Below are 12,919 nucleotides of genomic sequence, written 5' to 3'. Positions count from 1 at the left end.
AACCAAGCTTTAGTGATTTGACCAATCACAAGCGATGGCTTATTCGAACAGTGGCTTGTCATTGGTCAACACGCTCGCGTTGCGCGTACGTCTTTACGTCGCGTCTCTAGTGAGAACCACGCTTTATTAATAAGCAATTTCACGTGCGAGCTGCTGGGCTCTTCGTCACTCATTATGTGCTTTTGTAACAGTTATCCAAATGTTTTATTGATTTATCAAATTCAGTAATTTATGTCTACTAAAAACACAAGCATTGTATACGTAGATAGTAATTGTTTTTTTTTCAATTAGTTGGTTTAGAATGTAAGCAGCACTGTAATTAAAAACCTCCGTGATTCCAATCAAATTGGTTTACAAATGAAAATAAACATGCATTTAATATTATATTAGGAATAACAATAATAATATCAATTTTTTACGTCCAAAATAGGAAAAATACTGGATCAATTTCTTAATTTTTATCGTAACCATTAAAGTATCATCATCGTCTTCATCAATATCATATTCCTTGATCTAATTTACGATATTAAATCACGACATTTCCAGCATCATTGTCAACATCATCAACTCCCTTACCATCATCATTCCCATCATTATCATCAATATTTTCAAACCACTTCATCATCATCGTCAATCTCACCATCATCATGTCCATCATTCCCATCATACTCACTATTATCATCAATATTTTCAACAACTTCATCATCATCGCCAATCACCATCATCATGTCCATCATTTCTATCATACTCACTATTATCATCAATATTTTCATCAACTTCATCATCATCTTCAATCACCATCATCATGTCCATAATTTCTATCATACTCACTATTATCATCAATATTTTCATCAACTTTAACATCATCGTCAATCACCATCATCATTTCCATCATTCCCATCATACTCACTATTATCATCAATATCTTCAACAACTTCATCATCATCGTCAATCATCATCATCATCATCATGATTTTCATCATCTAGAACTCAGAATTATCAAACATTGTTTGTCCTCATTCTTATTATATTAATTTCATCATGATTATTCCTGTTCTCATCATCATCATGATTATTGTATCATCGTCATGTCATCATTTTCTTTATCATCATGTTGTCATAATTAGTTCTGTATCATAATCCTTTCAAATTCTTTTAATCTGAAAAGCCATGCGCATTATTGTGATTTGCATATGCATATTAATGAACATAAATGCACTGAAATGTCAAAATCTCGAAATCTCGTGGGATGCAATAAAAAGTGAAGGCTAAGTTCAGACGTGATGTGAGCTAAGTAACATCTCCAATATGCGACGATGCAGTGCTCATCGCTACAGTTTGCTAATGTGTTTGACATGCTGCGTTTTTATGATATAACAATATTATAATCACGTTTAATGAAATTGAGAAGCGTCGGTACCGTAATGCAATGATACATTGAAATTATAATATTTTCTTAAGATATTAATTTCACAATGTAAATCAAAAATGTGAAAAAAAAACATTAGTGTGTAATTATAATATGGAAAAATTGACGCAGCGTGTGATAACGTTTTTCTATCTTAGTACATAGTGATTACAAGCATGTACTAATTATATACTGTAAATGACTAAAAGCAACCGTATTCACATAAATTAATTAATTATTGGTTTGAAGGAAAACATTTTCATACGAGAGTAATGAAATCACAGGTTAAATGTAATAATCAATCATAATTGCACGTGTATTTATTTTGTTTATCATTATTTTGACATTGTAAATCTCGGGGATTTGAACAGCTCCTATATCAAGCTAGTTGTGCTACATTGTTTATTTTAGATCAGAAAAATATTAATTTTCTTTTTTTTATTTCTTTTTTTAATAGAATTCAAAACAATTTAACATTAAAAACAGTACAGGTATGAAATCAGGGTAGCACAAAAAAGTAACCAATGGTCAAACTTATTTCCATTGTGGCCATTAAGGATGAAATAGGTACAGAATATAGTAAATAGACAATTACAATTAACTATATGTATTAAATATATGTACAAAATAAATTAATTGAAATATTAAACAAAACGGGTACATTAGTCAATTTAGATTATCACTCTTTGGATTAGGAGTGTTGTTTTAGAAGGATAAAAATAGCAATAACATGTAATGGCCTGTGTAAGCATTGTAACTACGTGACAGCAAATCTGTTACTAGAGTCGTATGGAAATATGCTGGTTTGACTAATCCCTCGAGAGTCCGAGTAATGCCAAAAATACTATAGATAATTTACATAAAGATTATATAATTATTAATACATTACGTTGAAGATTTCACCACGCTAACGGTATGCTGCATGCAATAATGTAAACCTCTACTAAAATCACTAATATAATTATAATTTTAAATTAATATGAATGGAGAACAAAAAGGCAAAAAATGGGGAAATATGACCAGTTTGGAATAAATATTGTAATGGTCAGGTGTTAGGAGAATGAATGAAAGGGAATGTATATAATTATCAAAAGTACTACATACTTCAATAGGCAATTTTGTGTCTTGAATTTAAAAAAAACTACGAAGTTTACGAGTATCAGTTTGTTATATAATATTAATATCACATTTTTAGCCTTTTTTTAGCTGATCACATAAAAAGTAACGTTTAATACATACAAAATATAACCTATTTCATTATCCAACATTTAAAAACAATAACTGTGAATTATCTCTTCTAATAAATGACAAATGTTTAAGATCTTATCCTAACTGTTTTTTTTTTGTTCTAGACATTCCAAATGAACTTTTAAATTTGAACGAACTTTTGGTAATAGACAGATATTTATATATCCCGTAAGATTACTATGCAGAGTATAGTTTATAGATCTTTGATAATAATCATCTTTTTGATCATGTGTAGAACGCTTAAATTAACTGTCCTAAAACTGAATTAATTCAATGTTATTCATCACTGAAAATGTGGGAAACTTTGCCAATTGACATGACAGAACTAATTACTTCTTATATCAATTGGATTTATCCCGTAAGGCATGATGCGTTTGATAATCAGATTAAAAATGTAATCAGTTATTATGTCGATGGTTAAAAAAGTATAGTATCATGTGAACTTGTTTTTCAATCGATAAAAAATTATTTGTACGCGTGTGGATTAAAGCTTGGTTCCCACTAAGACGCAGCGCAAGAATGTAAGGGCAACGCAAATGTATTGACCAATAACAATACGAATAAACCATTGCTTGTGATTGGTCAACTGACTTGCCTCGCGCTAATTACGTCCTTGCGCAGCGTCCTAGTGGGAACCAAGGTTTATTAAAGTAAGGGGAAACACTTCCTTGAAATAGATCACTCGCATGCATACCGTATTGACACCGTGTGAAACGTACCTGATTTTTATAATAATATGATATTTTCACCAGCGAAAACCACAGAACATTTAAATGTAAATGTTCTATCTTCTAATAAAAACATTCTCACTAAAAAGGTATATTTATCATGTGACCAAAATATTACCACCTTATAGGCTACTGACAGCATCATTAGCGCAGACCTAAAAGCCAGTGAACCATGGCGGTACACGCGCATTTTTATTCTTCATGTAATTCAAATGAAATTATTATGCTTATCATGATTAAAATAGCATAGGTAAAACTAATAAAAATTCATTTAATGTGTTGATGCTCATGGGAACTATTACTTGCAGGCTATTGTCTGCATGTACTCGACCTGTAAACGATGCAACTTGTGCGGCCCCACTCGACCTGTAAACGATGCAACTTGTGCGGCCCCACTCGACCTATAACAGATGCAACTTGCAGTCCCAGTATATATTTTAATTGGATTTTGTATATTTATCATAATAGATAATATTTTAGTATATTTGAGATCTTTACTATTATCTTATGGAAGTTTGAAATTAATCATGGAGCTGCGTGGGCCATCCTAGCTACACGACAGCACCAACGGCTTAACGCCTCATTTGGAAAGCGCTTCAATTCAATTAAAACATTCATTTTTTTTAACCGTCTGAAATATTATATTTATGTATTCAATTCCATGAGTTTATACACATTTAATCTGACCATGTATCTATACAATTAGCTCCATGGTCAGATAAATATAGCTGTGTTCCCTTTAGGGACAACGCAATCAATCTGACCAATCATGACGTGATAGATCATCATCCACCGCATCGTGATTCGTCATTTTTATTTGCGTTGCACGTACGTTATTGCGTTATTTCCTAGGAGTGGGAAACAACTTTCATAAGACGTGGAATTATTGTTCCCGTATGTTTTAGCGAATAGGGAAGCGAACACAATCTTAGGCATAATCCGACTGAATGTAAAGCATTAGTAATAATCTAGAATTGCAAATGTCATCTGTCGAAATCGGTAAAAAGGATACTAGTTTTGTTATCTTAAGCAAAACAACATGTTTAGTTCAATTGCGACTTGCTTGGTCGTTGAATAATTACGGCCAGTGTGTGTCCAGTTTTCAAATGTCAAGTTATTTGACGGATTATAGTTTCATTAATGTCTTTCAGTTAGCTCGGTTGTGTGTCCAATCGGTATTCTAATATCAATTAAGCATTTCTTCTAAAGTTTCATCATTTTTGTGATTTCATTTCATTATTTATGCGGTCTATTTCAGTATATGCATAACAACAATAAATATAAATAAACAATAACAAAATGAAATTGGGGAGACCAGGTTCAACCTAAGTGAACTTAATCACTGTAGCTGGCCCGGGAAGACCAAAGACTAATATGAATTAACTAAAGTATACTAAATCTTATAATTATAATACTGTATTGTGTTCAATATCATAGGAATACCGCAGCGATACAGTCACTTGTGTTTCACAGGTATCGCCCCAAGATCACAGACCTTAACACTAATAGCCTAATTATTATTTTTGTATCATTGTACTTCTCAACGGAACAGCATTAAGTATGTATCAAATGAATATAACATACTTATTTGACTTAATGTAGAACGCGATATAACGACGATGCTATAGGCCCAATTGATGCTTTGTGATTATTTTAATAATCGGTGATGTTAAACATCTTAAAATAGCATACAAATGGTGTGGCTATAATCAATAATCATGCAATGTACTTTAAGACATTACATCACAACACAGCTTAATAAAAATACGGATGCACATTTTCATTGAAACAAAAGTGCGGTGTGGATTGTTGAGATGGATGAGTCGTGGGTGGTGTGATATACGTCATTCAATACAATATACAGTACAGTATAATTAGTTACTATATATAACAAGAATAAGACATCATTGTCTATTGTTATACCGGTACAAGCACACAATCTGTTAACTTAATGAGTTCATTACAAAATCCATAAATGCATTCTATTTATATAGATTATCCCATTAGGCCTACAGTGATACTTCAATTATGAAGGAATCGGATAATGTAGATAAGATGATGGATAAAGAGGTTATAATTAATGTTATCATGATCATGTATAATCGGGTGTATAACCAGTACGATTACGACACGGTCTTTAAGAAGCATTTGACTTGACAATTAAATACTACTCAATAGTGACGTTGGGTACCAGTAGTCGGAGAAACGTTCGCCGCCCACCACTTCCCCCATCCCAAACAGGCAAATGTCTAGTTAGAATTCACAATTAAAAAATAAAACTTACCTATTTATTTTGTTACACAACGTGGCTATTCTACGAACGTTAGCTTGCAAAATGCTAATAATGCGCATATATTCACATATCGTTTTTCAACATAATTTCTACCCAAGAAAAAAAATCCATTACAAATTATACGCTATTGAATGAGTAACAAAATCACTGGAAAAAGGTTTCAGAATAAATTCCTATTGTTCCTCGTTGGTCCTCGCACTATAAAGTTAATGTTAGAATGTTGATGTGTGTTCAGATGGGATATCATCCTTAGGGAGATGCATGTAGTGTCCTTATGCAACAGTCTTCGGATTGTATTCTTACGGACGGATGATAGACGGAGGATGTAGAGGGCGCTAGACAGAAATTTTCAGTTGTAGTTTATGATGCTATCAAAAAATGTCCCCAAAATGATGAAACAAAGAGGAAATTATAGAAGAGAATTTTTCTTTTTTGTTGATCCAATAGATCGAAAGTACTAAAGTTGGTACTTACAACGTTTCGCAAACATTTAGTTTGCTTTTTCTTCTATGATAATTATTAGGATCCAAATGAAATTATTTCAAGATTTATATAGGAAACTATTATAGATAGGATACACACCGTATATTTTAGTGTAAAAGACGCACTTTTGACGGGGAAATTTGATCTCTAAATTGTGGGTGCATCCTATACACAAGTGCGACTTGCACACCGAAATATACGGTAATTATTTGAATGTATTTATCATTTTTGCCCTACACTTGGCATTTAATGTAAATCTAATAGCAATTGGAACATGTTCTTTAAAACACTACATTAATTCATACATGAAATCGTGTGTAACCAGTGATTTGTAACAGAAACTAGACTTGTTCCTATATGGAATGGAGGACTGACTTCTTCACATACATTATTGCAATACTATTACTACTATGTACATAATTATATAATCAATAGGGCAGACTTGTTTACAAATTTGATTTTGAAAAGATGAAGAACACACACACATGAATGAGCTGCTATATTTATATAGTTTAATAGCAATACAACAACTATCTAGTATTCTTCAAAAATCAAGTAAAAACCTCAATAACTCTGTTGAATTCGCACAACCAAACAATCCTCATTATTTTGTATTTTAAATATTTCAACTTGACAATCCTTTAAAACAAAATAGAATGCATTCAGTAGTCCAGTGACTGTAACAGTTATCTTTGATATTTTAGACTAATCCAAATATTACCGCATTTATTGAACTCCATTAAATTAAATAAAGACTAAATGTATTTTTAATATTTTGTTTTTCAGTAGATGTATTTGATTTGTCCTTTATCAGTTGAGTTGTTCTGTAGGATATGGTGGCGGTGTATATTTTCCTTCTTTTATTAACTTATCCCTTTGTTTCTTGATTGTAGTATAACGTCTTTCCTAATAATAAAAACAAATCAATTCAAAAACTTATTATAATATTAGTACATTAAACTCTTCCGAAAACAGTTATTAATAAAAAGATGTTGAATCTTAAGCTCTGTCAAATTAGTGACAAAAAAGGCCAAATATGGTAGGTGAAATTTCCAAATATGGTAGTGAAATGACATCATCATATCCATATATGGGCACGTCACATAAAGTTTGACAGTTAAAAAGTGAAGACAGAACTTACGGTATCACAGTTCATGATTATTTGCCAAGAAGGATATTTACGGTGAATTGATAATAACAGAGATTGGGCAATTACCTTTTTAGAATCTCGTACACACTCAATAAAATCGGAATACTCAAAGTCACACTCTTTTAAAGCTCTTGTATAACCAAGACCATCGGAGCATCTCAACCAATCTCTCTCAAAATCAGCACATTTTGGTTCAAAGCTAAAATGTGTTTTTGGAACATTAAACCCAGCATAGTGCAGATCCAAAGAGTGCTTTGGAATTTTATCGACCATGATGATACCTGAGGCTGAAAGAAAATTAAATTAAAAATAAATACAGTAAATAAAAATAGCCTATTCATATTTTAGCCAATCATTCAGAAGGAACCTAGCTAGGTAGCAGGCTAGGCCAAGTCTAATAAAAATTTTAAAAAATAGCTAGGCCTATAAGCCTTTTGTAGGCTCAGCAGCAGTCAGCAGGCCACCGGGCCCTCCCCCTCTCTATCGTAGTGTAGTAGGCTAGGCCTAGTCAGGCTGGTCTAGAGGAGTTTCAGTAGTCACTTACGTTATTATATCTCAATTTGGATCTATCAAGTTATAATAAAATATAAAATCAATATACATAAAAGCAATTCAAGAATCAACACTGAAAATACCTTCTTTTTCAACCAACTTTCTCCCGGTTGCTGATCTCGCGATAGATATTTTTTCTTTTACAAACGCCCTCAACGACGGTCTATTTGTTTGTTTGTTGTGTTTTGTGTGTAAAAAAAACCACATCAATGAAAATCGATTGAAGAACAGCATGACAAAAAAGTTGCATGGCACGTTTTTGCAGGTTCATATGATGCATTGAATACGTTGGATTATATTAGTGACTATATTATTTATGCCCGTGTAAAATAAATAACAAAGCGAATTATTAAATATTTGTCAAAAATAGAAAGGGTACGCAAAAATTAAACAATAAAATAGCCTGGCCTAAAGTAACCAAGCAACCGTATGACGTAATATATAAACACAACAATCATCGCATGTGTGTGGCGACGACGTATACAATATCGAGAGGCTCACATTCGTTTTCTTTTCTAAAATGGCAGGCTTCATAGGAAACCCTGATTACTACGAAAGGAAAGGCTCTCTATTTCTAAGGTCTGATCATATGAACTATGGGAGACCAACATTAAACAGTAACTGGTAGGTTTTACATACAATACACTTCTAGTTTAGTGCAACCCTAGCCTAAAGCTAGCCTCTAGTCTAACCTCTATATAAGTCTAGCCTAGGCTTCATACTAGGCCTAGCTAGATAGGCCTCTACTACTAGGCCTACTCTAGTAGGCCATAGCTAACTAGCCTAGTACTAGTAGACATAATAGGTAATTTCAAATCAAGTATGTTTTTAAAATCACTGTTTTTGTTCTTTAATAAACAAATATAGGCACCAAGCGAGAGAAGCGGAGCCAAAAGACTACAATATTTCAGATCCAAGTCAAAAGCGAAACCTGCATACAGCAACGTATGAACGCATTGGTAACTCAGCAAATGGGGTGAGGAAGACCACCTAGTTGTTCTATTTAAACATCTTAAAGATCAAAAACATGCCCAAATTCCAGATAATGTTACTCTTATCTATCTAGGCTTACAATCCAAACATAAAATAGACCACATCCAGTGTTAGGAAGAATAACCATGAATTGGCTTGAAACCATTTTATTTCTATGGAAAATTATGTATCAAACTAATATAATAATAAAAAGTTCAAAAGGTAATGCTATCAGCAGCTTTCTTGCACTATTGCTATTGCTATACTTGTTTTTAAATCGATTTGTTTTTTTAGTTTCCTAGAACTACAACACAGGAATCTATGGAACAGGTGCACCTAAAGAGGGACTTTGAAGAACGTGAAATTAGAAAGGCTATGGTATCAGTGGACACTTACAATGAAGCTGATATTGACAGGTACATGCAGTATATATTTGTTTGTTCGTGTAACATCATTCATCCTCATATGAGAAAATTTTGATTTGTTTTTCAACAGACCCACGACAGACATAGTGCAATGACTAATATGAACGATAGGGGGAAAAAACAAATCATGAATGATTTCATTCCCCATTAACACAAAGAATGCTCATAAGATATTTTTTGATTTGTTTTACTGCAGAGACACTGGTTGTCCAAATACAGGATTTGGCTCAGTTCTACCAAGGCATCATGCTGGACATGACAAGCGCCACCTAGAGACCACAAACAGAGCAGACTATAAACCTCCGTTCCCATACACACCAGTCCCAGTAAGTATCATACGTTGTCTTAAATCTGTACAATTTACATGTTACAATCTTCAAAGAGCAGTTTAGTATAGCGCCACCTAGAGACCACAACCAGAGCAGACTAAAAACCCACATTCCCATACACACCAGTCCCAGTAAGTATCATACTAAAATCTGAACAAATTACATGTCAAGCTGACTACACTATCAAACTAGTTTGACAAAAAAGGTGTGATATGCTTAAATATGGTAGTGATATGACATCATCATGTCCATATATGGGCACATCAAATTTTTTCACATCAAGTTTGATAGTGTAGACAGAGTTTAGTATAGCACATTTAATGAGAAAGTTAATAGGTGAATTGTAAAATATTATGTTCAACATGTCTATGTGTTGTCATGTGACATACTATGTCAGACAATATTAATTAGTTGATATGCTGTCACAGAATAATCATTTTCTCGTTGCTTCTCTTTTGACTTAGAGAAGACACTCATTTTGCAAATTTATTATCAATTTTACGGATGTTCGTAGTAGCACCTATTATACGCCTCGTTTCCTTCTGTATGTCAAAAAAATGAACGAAAATCGATTTACAAATTTTCTGAATATTTTTTTAATGAATACCTACCTAAACATCAATCAATTAGTTAATCTGTAGTAAGTAGGTACCAATATGAAAAAAAAAAACATTCAGTTACTTCACTCAGTTTGCTGACATTCACAACAAACTCAATAAGAAAACAGAGAGGCACCAACAACTCGTTATATGAATTAAAAAAATATGAAACACCAAACTTCTAAAGCTTGACATAATATAGTAGAAGGGTTACCCCGGTGCACTAGTCTATCTCAGCCGATGTTGTTCAACAAAATAAACATTTAAATCTTCCTCTAATCAAGTATTCAACATTTTTCTAATTTGACTTATTTCTATATTTGTGATGCCAATTAAAATAAATCATTGTGATTCAATATTGTACATATTCCATTCTAGGAACAGCCTCCAGATTTTGCAGATAACTCAAATGGGTATCGCAAATGCCAAAGCCAGTTCACAGACACGGCAGACTACAGACGATTCGGTCGCAACACTTGGCAAGATGAGAGTGGTATTTATGCTAATAGAGACTACAAGAGAGCGCTCTTTCCACCAACAAACACAATACCACAACAATTGGAATGAAGATGTTACTATTTTTTATAATAAATTAGTATTTTTTGTATTATAATGAAGAGAACATTTTAAAGAAAAACGCTTAGCTTTAATATAATAATGTATGTATAAATGACAGGACATGTGCAATAGGTAATATTTGTATGATGCATGGTTTGAATTAGATTATGTTATGATTGTGCAAAGCATCTCCATGTCAAAGTTCATGTCTCCATCACTAAATTAAGGAAAGACTTAAAACTGTCACTTTCTGCTAATTTTTTTTAACTATAGGCCAATTTTGATCTTAACTAATATTGGATTCGTCACATTTTGCAATTGGGTCGGGCTATAATGTTGTCATGGCAATCTCTACCGCAGTTTTGCATATATGCAGTAGCTGGTTGAACGCCGCAGGCAATTATGCCTCTCTAATTCTGCTCTTTATTTAATAACATTTTTTTTTCAATCAATTATTTTAATTAACAGCCTTTAAAATTTCTACTATAACAATTTTGAATTGAAAGTCTTTTAAGTTCTTATTATAATGTCATATCAAATGACTGACAAAACCCTTTAGCTAATAGAAAGTTTTTCCTCGATTTGTTTGTTATTATTTATTTATACCGGGCGACCTTTTCAGTCAAAGACTGGTCCCGAAAGGGCCCAGTTATGATCAGTGACTGTGAAGTACTAGTACACCGGGGTAACCCCCTACTCGTCTCCAACCATGTTGGTTCCTTAAACAGGGAATACTAAATGAAACAAATAATACTATGCAAAACAGTTTTTGTATTTCAAACTCATTGCGCACTCATACAGTAATCACTTTAAAGACCCTTTTACTTTTTCGAAATAATGGTTAGTATGACTATAATATATTAGCACTATATAGTGCGCATATATTGCTTTGTATCATCTTATAGAGCTATAATAACCAGTTTTGTAGGAAAATAAAAGGGTCGAAATTTTGCCATACCATACCATACCATACATACTATAGTACAGTGATTTTTTCGAAAAATGCCCAAAATATCGACTATTTAAAATGCAATTATTATGCGATAATATGGCTGTATATTGCTTTGTATCATCTTATAGAGCCATAATAACCAGTTTTGTCGAAAAATAAAAGGGTCGAAATTTTGCCATTTTTTGGAAAAAATCCCTGTACTATAGTACAGGGATTTTTTCGAAAAATGCCAAAAATATCGACTTTTTAAAATTTAATTATTATGCGATAATATGGCTGTATATTGCTTTGTATCATCTTATAGAGCCATAATAACCAGTTTTGTCGAAAAATAAAAGGGTCGAAATTTTGCAATTTTTTTGAAAAAATCCCTGTACTATATAGTAGAGGGATTTTTTCGAAAAATGCCCAAAATATCGACTATTTAAAATGCAATTATTATGCGATAATATGGCTGTATATTGCTTTGTATCATCTTATAGAGCCATTATAACCAGTTTGTCGAAAAATTAAAGGATCGAAATTTTGCCACTTTTTTGGAAAAAATCCCTGTACTATAGTATAGGAATCTTTTCGAAAAATGCCCAAAATATCGACTATTTAAAATGCAATTATTATGCGATAATATGGCTGTATATTGCTTTGTATCATCTTATAGAGCCATAATAACCAGTTTTGTCGAAAAATAAGAGGATCGAAATTTTGTCATTTTTGGAAAAAATCCATGTACAGGGATTTTTTCGAAAAATGCCCAAAATATCGACTATTTAAAATGCAATTATTATGCGATAATATGGCTGTATATTGCTTTGTATCATCTTATAGAGCCATAATAACCAGTTTGTCGAAAAATAAAAGGGTCGAAATTTTTGCGATTTAAAAAAAAAATCCTGTACTATAGACAGTGATTTTTTCGAAAAATGCCCAAAATATCGACTTTTAAAAATTCAATTATTATGCGATAATATGGCTGTATATTGCTTTGTATCATCTTATAGAGCCATAATAACCAGTTTTGTCGAAAATAAAAGGGTCGAAATTTTTTCATTTTTTGAAAAAAATTCCTGTAGTACTGCACAGCACCAGTACTATAATTGTCCAATAATATTGTTTTAAAATTACAAACAAATTACCGTATTTTGACCCTTTTATTTTTCGACATAGGCCTGATTGACTACTATGACTCTTTAGATGATGATAACGTTAAAGAGACATTATGGTA

At 32.4% G+C, this 12,919-nt stretch overlaps 2 protein-coding genes across 2 annotated transcripts; one reads left to right on the top strand and one right to left on the bottom strand.

Moving 5' to 3' along the window:
• Positions 1 to 6,650: 6,650 nt before the first annotated feature.
• Positions 6,651 to 8,093, bottom strand: LOC144853430 (NADH dehydrogenase [ubiquinone] iron-sulfur protein 5-like). The gene is made up of 3 exons (XM_078711126.1): positions 7,946 to 8,093; positions 7,377 to 7,597; positions 6,651 to 7,066 (listed from the first exon to the last, which is right to left on the bottom strand). The coding sequence occupies exons 1-3, from the start codon at positions 8,067 to 8,069 to the stop codon at positions 6,971 to 6,973; spliced, it is 441 nt and encodes a 146-aa protein (XP_078567252.1). The 5' UTR covers positions 8,070 to 8,093; the 3' UTR covers positions 6,651 to 6,970.
• A 215-nt stretch (positions 8,094 to 8,308) lies between these two features.
• Positions 8,309 to 10,933, top strand: LOC144853429 (cilia- and flagella-associated protein 95-like). The gene is made up of 5 exons (XM_078711125.1): positions 8,309 to 8,486; positions 8,730 to 8,838; positions 9,129 to 9,250; positions 9,456 to 9,585; positions 10,566 to 10,933. Exons 1-5 carry the CDS (start codon positions 8,383 to 8,385, stop codon positions 10,752 to 10,754), a joined length of 654 nt encoding a protein of 217 aa, XP_078567251.1. The 5' UTR covers positions 8,309 to 8,382; the 3' UTR covers positions 10,755 to 10,933.
• Positions 10,934 to 12,919: the final 1,986 nt, after the last annotated feature.

The sequence above is a fragment of the Antedon bifida genome, chromosome 10, assembly GCF_963402885.1.
Source record: "Antedon bifida chromosome 10, ecAntBifi1.1, whole genome shotgun sequence".
NCBI classification, from domain to species: domain Eukaryota; kingdom Metazoa; phylum Echinodermata; class Crinoidea; order Comatulida; family Antedonidae; genus Antedon; species Antedon bifida.
This window is presented reverse-complemented; position numbering and strand designations above follow the sequence as displayed.